Below are 13,038 nucleotides of genomic sequence, written 5' to 3' on the forward strand. Positions count from 1 at the left end.
ATCAAAGTCTGCCTCTCTTCAGCGTATCACCCTCAGAGCAACGGCCAGACGGAGAGGACAAACCAAACATTGGAGCAATACCTCCGTTGTTTCTGTTCTGGCTCTCAGGACGATTGGGCAAGTCTTCTCCCGTACGCTGAATTTGCCTATAACAACTCTGTTCATGCGGCTACCAACCAAACACCCTTTTGGGCAAATTGCGCGTTTCATCCTTCGTTCCTATCTAATGACATCCCTGAAATGGCAGTCCCTGCGGTTCAAGATAGGATAACCTCTCTGCAATCTAACTTCCAGAGGATCCAAGACATGCTACACAAAGCACAAGAGGATTACAAAAAACAGTATGATCGGGGTAGGAGGGAAAATCCAATATTTAATGTAGGTGAGGAGGTTTGGTTGTCAACTACAAACCTTAAATTACCTCTGCCATCACGAAAACTTGGACCCAGGTTCATCGGGCCTTTTCAAATCAAAAGGATAATTAATCCCGTGGCATTTGAACTAGCACTACCAAACACTTACAGAATCCATCCTGTTTTTCATTTATCCTTGTTGAAGCCTGTTGTGCCCAGCCCTTTTCCTGGAAGAGAGGAACTTCCTCCCCCGCCAATTAGGGTGGATGGGGAGAATGAGTTCGAAGTGGAGTCCATCCTAAACTGTAGAAGGAGGGGCAGGCAGCTGCAATACCTGATCCATTGGAAGGGATACCCACCTGAGGACAATTCTTGGGAGCCTGCTAGGAATCTGCATGCACCACGCTTAATTCGAGCCTTCCATCAAGAGCACCCGGAGTTGATGTCCAGCTTGGGCGTCCAGTGTCCGCTCTTAGGAGGGGGGCACTGTCAGAGGACATCTGTAGCCTCCATCTGACGGGCTCCGGGGCGCATGCGTGGTGGACTGGCGCTCCGGCGCACACCCGTACGCGGCCCAATGGTGCGGCGCGTGCGGGTGCACAATAGTCGCGCACTGTGGGGGCTATATCTGATGGCTCCAGCACCCAGTCGGGGTGCTGGTTTGTCGTCAGCTGTTCCTGGTTCCTGCTTCACTGTGCACTCTGCTCCTTGCTGATACCTGTGTTGACCCCTGGCTAGTTAAACGGACTCCGCTCTCTGCTTGATACCCACTGACCTCTGGCTCCTCATAAACGGACTTGCTCTCTGCTTGATACCCACTGACCTCTGGCTACCCATAACGGACTTGCTCCTTGCTTGATACCTATACCGACCCCTGGCTATCCATTTACGGACTCTGCTCTCTGCTTGATTACCCGGTGCTGACCCCTGGCTTGTCTTAACAGACTTTGTGCTCTACCTGATTACCCGGTTCTGACCCCTGGCTTGTTTCCTGGACTTCCTGCAACTCCACTCGGTCCCCTGACCCTGCAGTGGCACCTTCATCTGCACCTTCAGTCAGCTCCAAAGACTTCTACTGGGCTTACAATTCTTGCACCTTAGGAGCTCCCATCTGCTGGAGGCCCGTGCCTCTGCATGCCCCCTGCTCCCTGTATCATCTCCAGGGGACAGGGTGCGCGTGGTCGTAAGGGCGAGCCGCTCTCGGCATCTTGGCCTCGGTGAGTATTGGTCGTGACAAAGAGTGTTTAAACGTTATCACGCTCTGTGAGTCTTTTTACTCCTCGCATGGCATATGAATACCCGTTTGGCCTATGTCGGAATGCCTATGGATGTGGAAGTTGTGCTGTCATTCCCCTTTTCTGCTGTATGCTGACGACATCTGAAAAGACACATTGTCCAGACCGGTTGGTCAATAAGCCTTTCTGACTTGTATGACGTATGTCTTCTCAAGTCATTGAGTTCCGGTAAGCCTCTTGTTGTCTCCGGTGATGGCCCCGGCACCATTTTAGACCCTCTGTCCACTTGTGGTTTTTCCATAGCCCACCTACCCGCCAGATTCGGTTAATTCTGTCTACTTGCGAACCTGGGAGTTACAGAACCTCCATAGACTTTTGGTGGTGGTTTTTCTTCACGTTTTCTCTACAACTAATATTGTGGACTTTTATGTTTCAGGACTTTTTTTGCGTAATTTCATGGTGTTAGATTTGCTGGACCTTCACGGTCTTTCAAATATAATTTATTGTTTATATTGGTCAATTAAGACTTACTAAATACTGTTTCACTTTATACTGTTTTGTTACATAACACAGTGTTACTTTATTGTGCAATCCATATTTAATGGTCATACAAGGTGTGATAGGTTTTTACTTACTGTTCATATGCACTTATTGATTGTGGTTTTTGACCTATATGTCTATATAATATATAGCGCTAAATTTTTTATTTTAGTTGTTATCTTTTGCCTTGAGGCTATAGGTGTGTTAGCAGCTATCTTTTTGCCCCTTCTTGTCGTAATGCAGCGCTGTACTTATCTCCCCATCTTTTCCTTCACCTACCCCACTCTCACTGGAGGAGTTCTTCCCCTGGCAGCTAGGAGAATCCCTCAGCTCCAGCAGTGCTGGTCCCTGACTGGTTTCACCAATGTCACTCAATGGAGCATTCTTATTGGGATGCTCCAGCCCTAGATCAGACTCCCGGGGCACTTCCCACTCTACCCTTCCTGACTGTCACCTATCTACTCTTTGCTAGTGTCTGCACCTCTTTGTCTCCACGCACCTCTGTGCTGGCCCCTGCCGGCACCTGCCGTGTACGTTCCTGGCTCTCCTTTAGTATGGAGGGACTTCTCAGTGCTGACAGTTGCTTCCCCAGATTCAGAACCTGGGCTTCCAGGGAAACAATTACATTTTGCACAGCATTATTCGCCCTAGATTGGATAATCAAGGAACGCATACATGCCGCAAGATGTACAAAGAGTCGCCTCTCCACACCCGCCGAGCATCGTACCTATTAAATTTAATGAGGATTGGGGATTGTATCCTGTCCAAATTACCTAACAATTAGCTTCCTGACACTAATACTCAAGACAATACACAGGTACTCAACAAGACAATACACAGGCACTCGCAGACCTACGTGCACTCGCAGAACTACGAGCACTCGCAGACCACTCTCAGAACTACATGCACTCGCAAACCACTCGCAGAACTACGTGCGCTCGCAGACCTACGTGCACTCACAGACCACTCGCAGAATTACATGCACTCGCAGACCACTCGCAGAACTACGTGCACTCACAATACACAAGTATACAGTACACAATGCAGTAATAACAATCCACACACACTACTCAGACAACACTCAGGTACTCACATTACACAGGTACTATGACCCCTGTTATAACCTCCTGTTTAAACTCTGGTTTTAACTCACCACTTGGACAGAGTTTCAGCAGACTCAAAAATGAGCAGGCTTACAATGAGTTCTACACAAGGTTATATAGGCCTCAAGTACCCGTGAGGAATTAACCACTCCCCTTAATTGGTAGGCTGAAGGAAGCAAAGAAAAAAAAGCTGTTTAAAAAGTGTCAGTAAAGGGTGTTAAAAAGCTACAAGGAAAAGCCCCAAAAAGAACATAAAAATGCAAACCAGCAATCACCAGCACTCAAAAAGCAAGACATGTTCACTCTCCACTCCAGGTCCCTACTGTTTAGCTTCCAACTAGCAGTCTGGCAATTTCACATGTGCTATACACAAGGTTATATAGGCCTCAAGCACCTGTGAGCAATTAACCACTCCCCTTAATTAGTAGGCTGAAGGAAGCAAAGAAAAAGAGCTGCTTAAAAAGTGTCAGAAAAAGGTGTTAAAAAGCTACAAGGAAAAGCCTCAAAAAATAACCTAAAAATGCAACCCAGCAATCACCAGGAGTCAGAAAGCAAGACTTGTTCACTCTCCACTCAAGGTCCCCACTGTTTAGCTTCCAACCAGCAGTCTGGCCAATCTGTAGTAATCTTTTATCTAGAAAAGTACTAACATGTTAGGTACTAATACACAAGTGCTAAAGGGAGAAATTTTTGATTGTTGTTCATGAATGCCAGGCGTTACTGGCAGAGGAGTGGTAAATGTAGCTTTTAGGCTCAAATATCATTGATATACAGTAATATGTTTTTTTATGTTTTGTTTTTGCTTTGTGCAGGATAAATTTAAAATTGCTTGCATTGATACTGCAGATTCATTATTTTTTTAGCTTCTCTAGTACAAAATTATACACCAGTGTTTTAAAAGAGAAGTATGGGAATGTTTTTTAAAAAAAAATCATACTTACCTAGGTGGATGCAGCATCGGTTTGAATTATGCTGCATCTGTCACCCGTTGGCTCTAAGACTGAGAATCGAGTGATCAAACACTGCAGATCGCTCGGTTCTCAGAGCTCCCTGAGCAGAGAGCTAGTGACTGTCAGTCACTGGCTCTCTGCTCTGCCCCTCCAGTGCTCACTAGAGCGCTGGGCTGTGGAGGGAGCCGGAGCGGCCAGCTCAGGCTGTCAGCAGCTCACTGAGAGGCTGAGCGGGGTGCTGGCCCATGCATGTGAATGGTTCCCAACCATATGGTCACGATTTTTTCTGAGCCTGGACTGGCTATCTGACATTAGCCGACAGCGGGATTCAGCCTGCTGTCTGCTAAAAACGGGTCACAGGAGTGCAGAATGAACTTCACTCCTGTGATCCATAAGAGAAGTACAGCTAAACAAGTTTTGGCTGTACTTCTCCTTTAAGATCTATTTATTTGTTCACAAGTTTGATGTAAAGTAATCAAAAAACAATAATAAGTGCAAATGCAGAATATAAGTGTATTGGAGGATTGATTGATGGAAAGCCAATATGTCTTTAAGGAATTGAGAGTTGATCATTTTTTAATACTAACATATTGCTAACATGAGTATTTGTATGTATTTCTATGCCTTATAAATTTCCTTTAAATGTACCTTGCACATAAATATAATACAAAAGCAAGAGTGTTTTTCCACTTACTGTTTATCATTTGTTCACAAACTTGTCTTGCCACTGCTCTCATCATATTCTGAGAAGCAACATCTCCCTAATGGCAGAATACATGTTGTAGACAAGTCATTAACAGAATATATACTTTAGCTCTGTAGACATAGGTAAGAAAATACACAACTTCAATAAAAACTATAATGATTTCTTTAACTTACCCTGTCACCCTTATCTCCCTTTTGGCCTGGTGAGCCCTATAAAAGAATGATCATATGTTACTTTATGTCAGCTATAAAGGTAGTCACATTTCATAAAATATTAGACAACTACCATGCATTATTCATATGTAATATTTGTTGTACCTGTAAAGTCTGTATTCTAAGACTGTATACAACTGAATTATCTGTAATACATTTATCAAACAAAATCCTAAATGTAGTCTGAGTTGTTTCACAGAAAGTAGAAGACAGTAGTACTGATCAAACATATAAAATGTTTGAGTCTAATTAGGTATCCATAAAAGGATACTTGTCCAGATTGTTCTCTTGCCCCTGTTGTCTTCTATCTGACACAATTCTGGACCTTATGTCACGTAATCCTTATTGTTAGGCTTAGGGTCAGAGGTTAAGTTTAAGTCTTAGGTTAAGGGTTACAGTTAGAGGTAAGGATGATTGTATGTGTTAGTGTTAGGTTAGGGATCATGTTCATTGGATAGGGGGTTACACATCTATGGTTAGGTGTTAAGTTTTAGTGTTAGAGGGTAAGGTAAGTATTAAAATTTGGGGGAGATTATGTGTGTCATGATGCAGGTGATAGATAATAGCTGGGGACCTAGGGGCTTGTTAAAGTTTGTATTTGTTTTGGTGTTAAAAGCCCTGCAACCAAATAACCTGCACTTGCCTTGAAGCCAAAAAGTAATGTAATGAAACCTTTACCTTGTGGTTTTCCTAGTTCAGGCCAATGCCCAGACTCCATACACTGTGTGAGACTATGCATAATACTGGTGACATAGAAGATACTCAACTTCCAATCCTATAGCTATCAAGTAGCAATTCATTTCATACATAGTGGCATAGTGCCGGGCCCACTTAAGAATAATGCTTCAACTGATATGATATAAACATTTTCGCTTTGCATTTCTATTTTAGACTGAATAAGTTGTTCTACAAGGTAAGGGTTCACGTATACTTTAACTCCTGTATACAGCATGTGTGCCATTCATAGACATGCAATTTAAAGTGGTATTGAAGTTACATTTTTAACTTTGCCGTACAGGTATGTCTATAAGATGTCTTACCTATAGGTACCTTATAAATAGCTCTTTAGTGGATATTAACATCAGCTCCAGCTGATGACACCCGTAGTACTCTCTGAATTCATGGAACACTGAGTGTGCTGTAATTTCAGAGAATGCTATGCCATGATAGAGACTCAAGTGCACATGCACAGGAGTGATGTCATTGTGGCCTGGCCTTCCAAGCAGCCGAAGAGCATGGACCCAGAAAGAAGACCGGGCAAAGATGGAAGTGCCGGGAACCGTGACAGTTTAGTTCTGGAGGGCTCAGTCTCCAATGTCTGACTGTCATAATGTGCTAGTGTGCGGTATATTACTAGCACAATATGGCATAAGTCTGCAGGAGGACCATTTTAATAGTTTTTTTTTTTTTTTATACAGTTTAATACTGTTTTAATCACTGTCTTGTTACAAAGTCTTCAGTGTAGGATACATCTGCAAACCACAGTTTCAGTGTTCCTTCTTGCATTGACTAACCAAAATCCATACCTCAGTCTTTTGGTGAAGGTCTACAAATAGTTCTTAGTGTAATTTGTTTAAACATAATAACATAGATTTCTCTTTGAAAGATCTTCTAAGGTTTACCATTAACATGTGGCCAGTGAAATTTTTGGGACTTAGCATTTAGGCCACTGGTCCTTGGACTTCCACTGAATGGCCCAGCACTCAGTCCTAACGATGATCCTCTGCAGTAGGCAGGTGTGCCAGTTACCTAAGTCTAAGGGGAATGGATGATGCTGTTGTCATCTGTGTGAGACTATGAGACAGTCTCCCTTTGTGCTTGTCAACCTCTAGTGTAAGGGAAACTGTCTTTCAGAAGTGTCTTGTTTTGAACTAGATGCCAACACAAAGAAAACTGTCTGTACTGACTACAGCCTGCTGAAAACAGATGGAAAACTGACTTCAAGCATTGGTGCACACTATGTGAAAAATATGCTTTTTTAAACCAAGCAGGTTTAATAACTGCTCCTCATCACAGATGCATATTTTGAGAAATGCAATAAAAATAAATATATAAAAATTTCTTCATCAGCATTAATTCAGCAATTATTTCAGTATGGCTTTTCAACATTATATACATGTTGTATAATCAACCTTTTAAACGAAAACATAAAAACATCTGTAAGCCACCCTTATTAATTTGACTTTGCTCTTTTATCCTGTCATGCTAGTATTAGCTAGTCATTTAAAATACTAAAATTATTGAAACCAGTAGAGAACATCAAAGTTCTCAGTTTCTCAAGAACAATGGCTTCATCTCACACACTAACTGAATATTTATTTTGTCCAAAAAGATATTTGGAGGTTCAGTAATTCTCTTTTTAAAATGTCACAATGAAACTGTTAATTCTTATGCCCTATACCGTAGATTTTCTTCAGCTATTGCTTGTTGGCTGTCATAAGTAGATATGACCCATTAAGGGTGCAAGATGATTGCTTTGTTTTCTAAAATTCTACATTCGTATTTTCAATATAAGCAGCTCAATCAGTACTTCCCAATGTACAGTACTTTAGCATATGATTGAATTGTATAGAGAATACATACAGTATCTCACAAAAGTGAGTACACCCCTCACATTTTTGTAAATATTTTATTATATCTTTTCATTTGACAACACTGAAGAAATGACACTTTGCTACAATGTAAAGTAGTGAGTGTACAGCTTGTATAACAGTGAGTGCACGCGCTCAGCGTCATATCCAGAGGTTGTCTTTGGGAAATAGATGTATAAGTGCTGCCAGCACTGCTGCAGAGGTCAAAGGGGTGGGGGGTCAGCCTGTCAGTGCTCAGACCATATTTGGTTCAGATGGTGTCAAGTGTGTGTGGCAGCAACCAGGTGAGGAGTACAAAGACAAGTGTGTCTTGCCTATAGTCAAGCATAGTGGTGGGAGTGTCATGGTCTGGGGCTGCATGAGTGCTGCTGGCAGTGGGTAGCTACAGTTCATTGAGGAAACCATGAATGCCAACATGTACTGTGACATACTGAAGCAGAGCATGATCCCCTCCCTTCAGAGACTGGGCCGCAGGACAGTATTCCAACATGATAACGGCCCCAAACACACCTCCAAGATGACCACTGCCTTGCTAAAGAAGCTTAGGGTAAAGGTGATGGACTGGCCAAGCATGTCTCCAAACCTAAACTCTATTATGCATCTGTGGGGCATCCTCAAATGGAAGGTGGAGGAGTGCAAGGTCTCTAACATCCACCAGCTCCATGATGTCGTCATGCAGGATTGGAAGAGGACTCCAGTGGCAACCTGTGAAGCTCTGGTGAACTCCATGCCCAAGAGGGTTAAGGCAGTGCTGGAAAATAATGGTGATCACATAAAATATTGACACTTTGGGCCCAATTTGGACATTTTCACTTAGGGGTGTACTAGTTTTGTTGCCAACGGTTTGGACATTAATGAATGTGTGTTGAGTTATTTTGAGGGGACAGCAAAGTTACACTGTTATACAAGCTGTACACTCACTACTTTACATTGTAGCAACTTTTGTGAGATACTGTACATGCTGGTAATACTAACCAAAGTCTAACCAAAGCTATTTTGGCTTGTCCTAGATCTTAGCATGCCTAAATCTAGATTAATCAAAAGCATATTTGAAGTGTAAAACAATACAGCTGCATGATTAAAATTGACTTTAAAGATATGTTAACCTTGCCTTTCTAAATTCCAAACTTGACAGAACTATGATTATATTGGAATTATTTTTATTTATGGTAACATTCTTTGGCATCTAAAAATGATGGTGGTTTTTAATTTTTGCTTTACTCTTTTTTTTACGATAATGAAAATGCTCCTCTACCCTTACAGTCAGCAATATTTCTGCATCTTCCTCTCTGGCTGCAGACAAAACAACTAATAAAGAATACCTCAATGAAGATAGAATCTCCAATGAAGATAGCATCTCAGGCTGCCTGTGACCTCATCAAACAGTTTATAAATGCTTGATACAGTAGTAATGAGTGAGCAAGAAAAAGGTGCCTGCTGACTCCTGTGACCCTAGGTACTTGTCCTGCAAATGCTTTCTTCTGATATCCTTTTGTCACCTATCTGCTGTCTGTCTCAACCTTCTGTCTGTAACATGACTCCACCTGCACACTTCCTTCCCCAATCCAGTCTACACACTATGCTTTTTCTTGATAATTTAGCTGTTTGATGGATTGTCAACTGTCAGTAGTGGGTCAAATCTAGGGCTAAAACATAAGTGTGAAGCTTAGCAAAATCTGTACTTCATTGACAGATCACCTGGCAAAGACCAAGTCCTCACGCAATGTCTAACTTTCTGTCAAACATCTCTAACAACTTTTACAACTTTAAACATTTAGAACCAATTGAAATATACTAATGTGCTTTTTTATTGGTTTACTGTAGAGGGCTTTGAACTCGTGGCCAAACCAGAAGCAAGAAACAATCTCACATGCACATTCTTATTTTATAGCTTGTAGGAAGTATATTAACAGATGTAGGGCAATATAGTTATCATGTGTTTTTTTTTTCAATGACCAGCTATGACGTTGCTCCCACACCTACTTTAATAAGAAATAAAGTACAAAAAAACACAGTACAACAAACAAACAAAAAAAAAGTTACATTTTCTTAGAATGAAATGCAAGAAACTCATAAGTATCAACCAAAATGTGAGCTCTTATTTTTAATTCATCACCAGTACTAGTATGTGCTAAATACTTCAAACCAGCAAAAAGCTCTTCTTGGTGTTTGACCAGATATTGTTTGTGCTGAATGGCATATGACTTAAAGAGGTGAAGAAACAATGAAACCCAGAAACATTTCCTGCAAATGTGCTGACCTAGCTTTTAGTGTTTATTCACAGAAAAAATATATGTTTTGGCACATGATTTGGTGGTTGTTCAAATGGAAAACTATTACCACAAATTTCAAAAACTTACTACTGCAACTGTTAAAAGATGCATTGTAAATTGTAACATATTAATGCTATGTTACTTATTCAGCAAACAAGCTATTATTGGAAAACTGTTGATGCCTATGAAATTGTTAATTTAACCACGACTCAGCATCCACAATAAACTTTAGTTCGCAAATATGGTAAGTGTCTTACTGGTAGGCCATTATCTCCTTGCTTTCCTGGTAGACCACTTGGACCTGGCACACCTTGAGGTCCTGGTGTTCCCTGTAAAGTAGAAAAGAAGCATTTGATGAACACTATAACTGGAAATGTTATCAGGTCTTTGTAAACTAAATTGTCAGGCTATTTCCACATGAATAACTGATGGAAAATGTTTCTACAGGATCATATTTCTTATACCGCACATTCTTTTTACTCCTCATTCTACTGCAACAATACTACCTGAAAAACTCTAAAAACAGATCAATTTTATAGTACCAGACAGCAAAATGTTATGTTTTATATCTCTTACCATTGGTCCTTGAGGTCCTCTAGGTCCTACTGCCCCATCTTTGCCAGTGAAGCCCTAATAAGATACAAAGTGATAGATTTAGATACAATGAAATCTAAAGTAGCCTTCTGACCTGTTCCCAACAAAACATCTGAAAGAATAATATGCACTATGAGTTTTTAAAAAACCTTGTACATATTTTTTTTCAGCTAGGAAGAAAATACATACAAGCAAACAGAACTCCAAATGGCATCAACACAATATGATGTAGCCATATGTACCATATTTATTTGAGTTTACCTTTTGCTGTATAAATAAACCAGCTTATTTTGCCAGATTCACTATTTGGGCTATGTTACTAAAATGTACTTGTTGACTAAAATAATGGTGTGTGAGAGACCAAAACTGATGTGGATTAGATATAAAACAGAAAACATACAGTTTATGAATCTTAAACATGTAATAAGCATCTTTCTGGTGTTCTGGTTTAAAAGTTACTGTAGCAACTGACAGCATTTCATGACATATCAACAGTTTAAAATCAATTGGAGCATGGCCGGATTACCTTATAATATGAAATATCTAGATTCTTTTTTACTAGAAATAAAGTGATATGAAAGGTAGATTTTTTTTTTTTTAATAGCAAACATGTTATACTTACCTGCCCTGTGCAATGGTTTTGCACAGAGCAGCTCCGATCCTCCTCTTCTTGGGTAACCCCCCGGCGCTCCTGGCTGCTCTTTTTCTCCGATTGCCCCCATAGCAAGCCATTGGCTATGGGGGCATTAATGCTTGCTAGCTCTATAAAACATACAGAACTGGGCTTGGCCCCACCCCTGCTTCCTCCTAACTGACTGTGATTGACAGCGTCAGAAACTAATTACCCCACTTCTGTCTCTCAACCAATGAGGAGGTCGAGACCTGATTGAGCAGCCACTCTTGTGCACATCGCTGGTTCATGATCGGGCGCGAGTAAGTATTGGGAGGGCTGCAGAGGGAATAGAACACTGAAGGTTTTTACCTTGATCCATAGAATACTTGAAGGTTAAAAACTTTCAGCCTTTTTTATGTACACATGCCTGTTATTCTAAGCACTGAAATACATATCTACACTAATGAGAGCACGATATGCATGCTATATAGTATGGAAGCTGTAAGAGTATTAATCAAAACAACATAAATAAGTGGAAGATGGATGTATAAAGCACAGTGGCACAACATAGGTCTCTCAACAAAGAACAAATCACAATATAATTTAATGAACTCATACATGTCCAAACTGACCCAAACACTATAAAAAATGACACCATGGTTAGACTAGTGAAATTTCATTCAAAAAATGACCTCAGGTAAGTTCTGGGCTACTTTAAAGCTCAACTCCAGACATAAAATGTTATTTAATTTGTGATTGATCAGGGAAGGGTAAGAGCCCCTGTAAAAAAATGTTTTTTATTTTTATTTCAGGACATAAGGTGGTGGGATATTTTCATGATGGGAATACAAACAAAAACACATTTTTATTGAGGAGTGAAGAGGAGTTTGTATCTTTGACAATGTTCTTTTTTTTTACTGTCCATGCCTTCCTGTCTTGGTGACTTTCACTAAACCATTTCTTGTAAAAGCATTGCAAGGACAGGAGGGGAGTGTGTTCCATCCCACCTAAATTTATTTTTTCTGTTGTTGTATTGAACTGTATCAGGTTACTATTGTTTGATGTCTGCTGACATCTAGCATTGGTTTTGGGTCATTACAACTTATTTACTATGTGACTTGGTATCTCCCCATGTCCTCCACTCCTGTTTAGTGGCTTGTTAGTTCATTCCATGTTCTATCAGTCAATGTTAGTTTTTACAGAGATAAAGCTTAGACTAAAAAAAAAAACTGAATGAAATTGTAACTCTTCCCCCTTCTATCTAAAATAAAATAGTGCTTTTTTTGTCTGGAGTTTGGCTTTAACATAAGATAATATGTAAATGTCATGCTTCTGAGAGTTCTCATTTTATAATTCGACTGACACGCTTTATTGGTAATCTTTAAAAAAAAAAAAAAAAAAGGAAATTGCTGAAAGGATATGTATCCTGATCTATTACTGTGATTGCCTTGCATGTTTTTCTAAATGATTTTCTACTATTTAAAGCTGGAAGTCATTATAGGATTACGAGAAGGACCTTTGGTGTGATGTGCCTAGCAAAACAGTCGTGTATTTACCTCTGTTCTGGTTAACATAGTTCTAGTTCTCTCCCTTGGTATGAATCCAAATAAAACCTGCCTTGCATAATCCTCCTAGTCAATCCTCAAGACAAAAAATTAGTTATCAAAGGGTGGAGGGTAAGAGCCAAAAATTGCTATAAGATATTCTTTTAGAAATGTTTTTTAAAGCAGCAGATTAAAGCAACTTTGCTCTGTCTAGACCCTGCAAAAGAATAAGGGACCAAGAGTAATTAAGGCCTTATGTCGCGTACACACGATCGGACATTCTGACAACAAAATCCATGGATTTTTTTCCGATGGATGTTGGCT

General features: G+C 40.4%; 1 protein-coding gene across 4 annotated transcripts in view; it reads right to left on the minus strand.

Annotated features, from left to right (window-relative positions):
- COL12A1 (collagen type XII alpha 1 chain) overlaps positions 1 to 13,038 on the minus strand; it is a 264,287-nt gene that overhangs the window by 16,581 nt on the left and 234,668 nt on the right. For all 4 annotated transcript variants that reach the window (XR_012243891.1, XM_073626810.1, XM_073626812.1 and 1 more), the window contains 4 exons: positions 10,540 to 10,593; positions 10,221 to 10,292; positions 5,061 to 5,096; positions 4,876 to 4,942 (listed from right to left, as the gene is read on the minus strand). Coding sequence is in view for 3 of the 4 variants with exons in the window: in XM_073626810.1 (XP_073482911.1) it covers positions 4,876 to 4,942; positions 5,061 to 5,096; positions 10,221 to 10,292; positions 10,540 to 10,593 (229 nt within the window). In the remaining variant the exon portion in view is untranslated. The remainder of the gene's footprint in view (positions 1 to 4,875; positions 4,943 to 5,060; positions 5,097 to 10,220; positions 10,293 to 10,539; positions 10,594 to 13,038) is intronic.

This window comes from Aquarana catesbeiana, linkage group LG04, assembly GCF_042186555.1.
Source record: "Aquarana catesbeiana isolate 2022-GZ linkage group LG04, ASM4218655v1, whole genome shotgun sequence".
NCBI classification, from domain to species: Eukaryota; Metazoa; Chordata; class Amphibia; order Anura; family Ranidae; genus Aquarana; species Aquarana catesbeiana.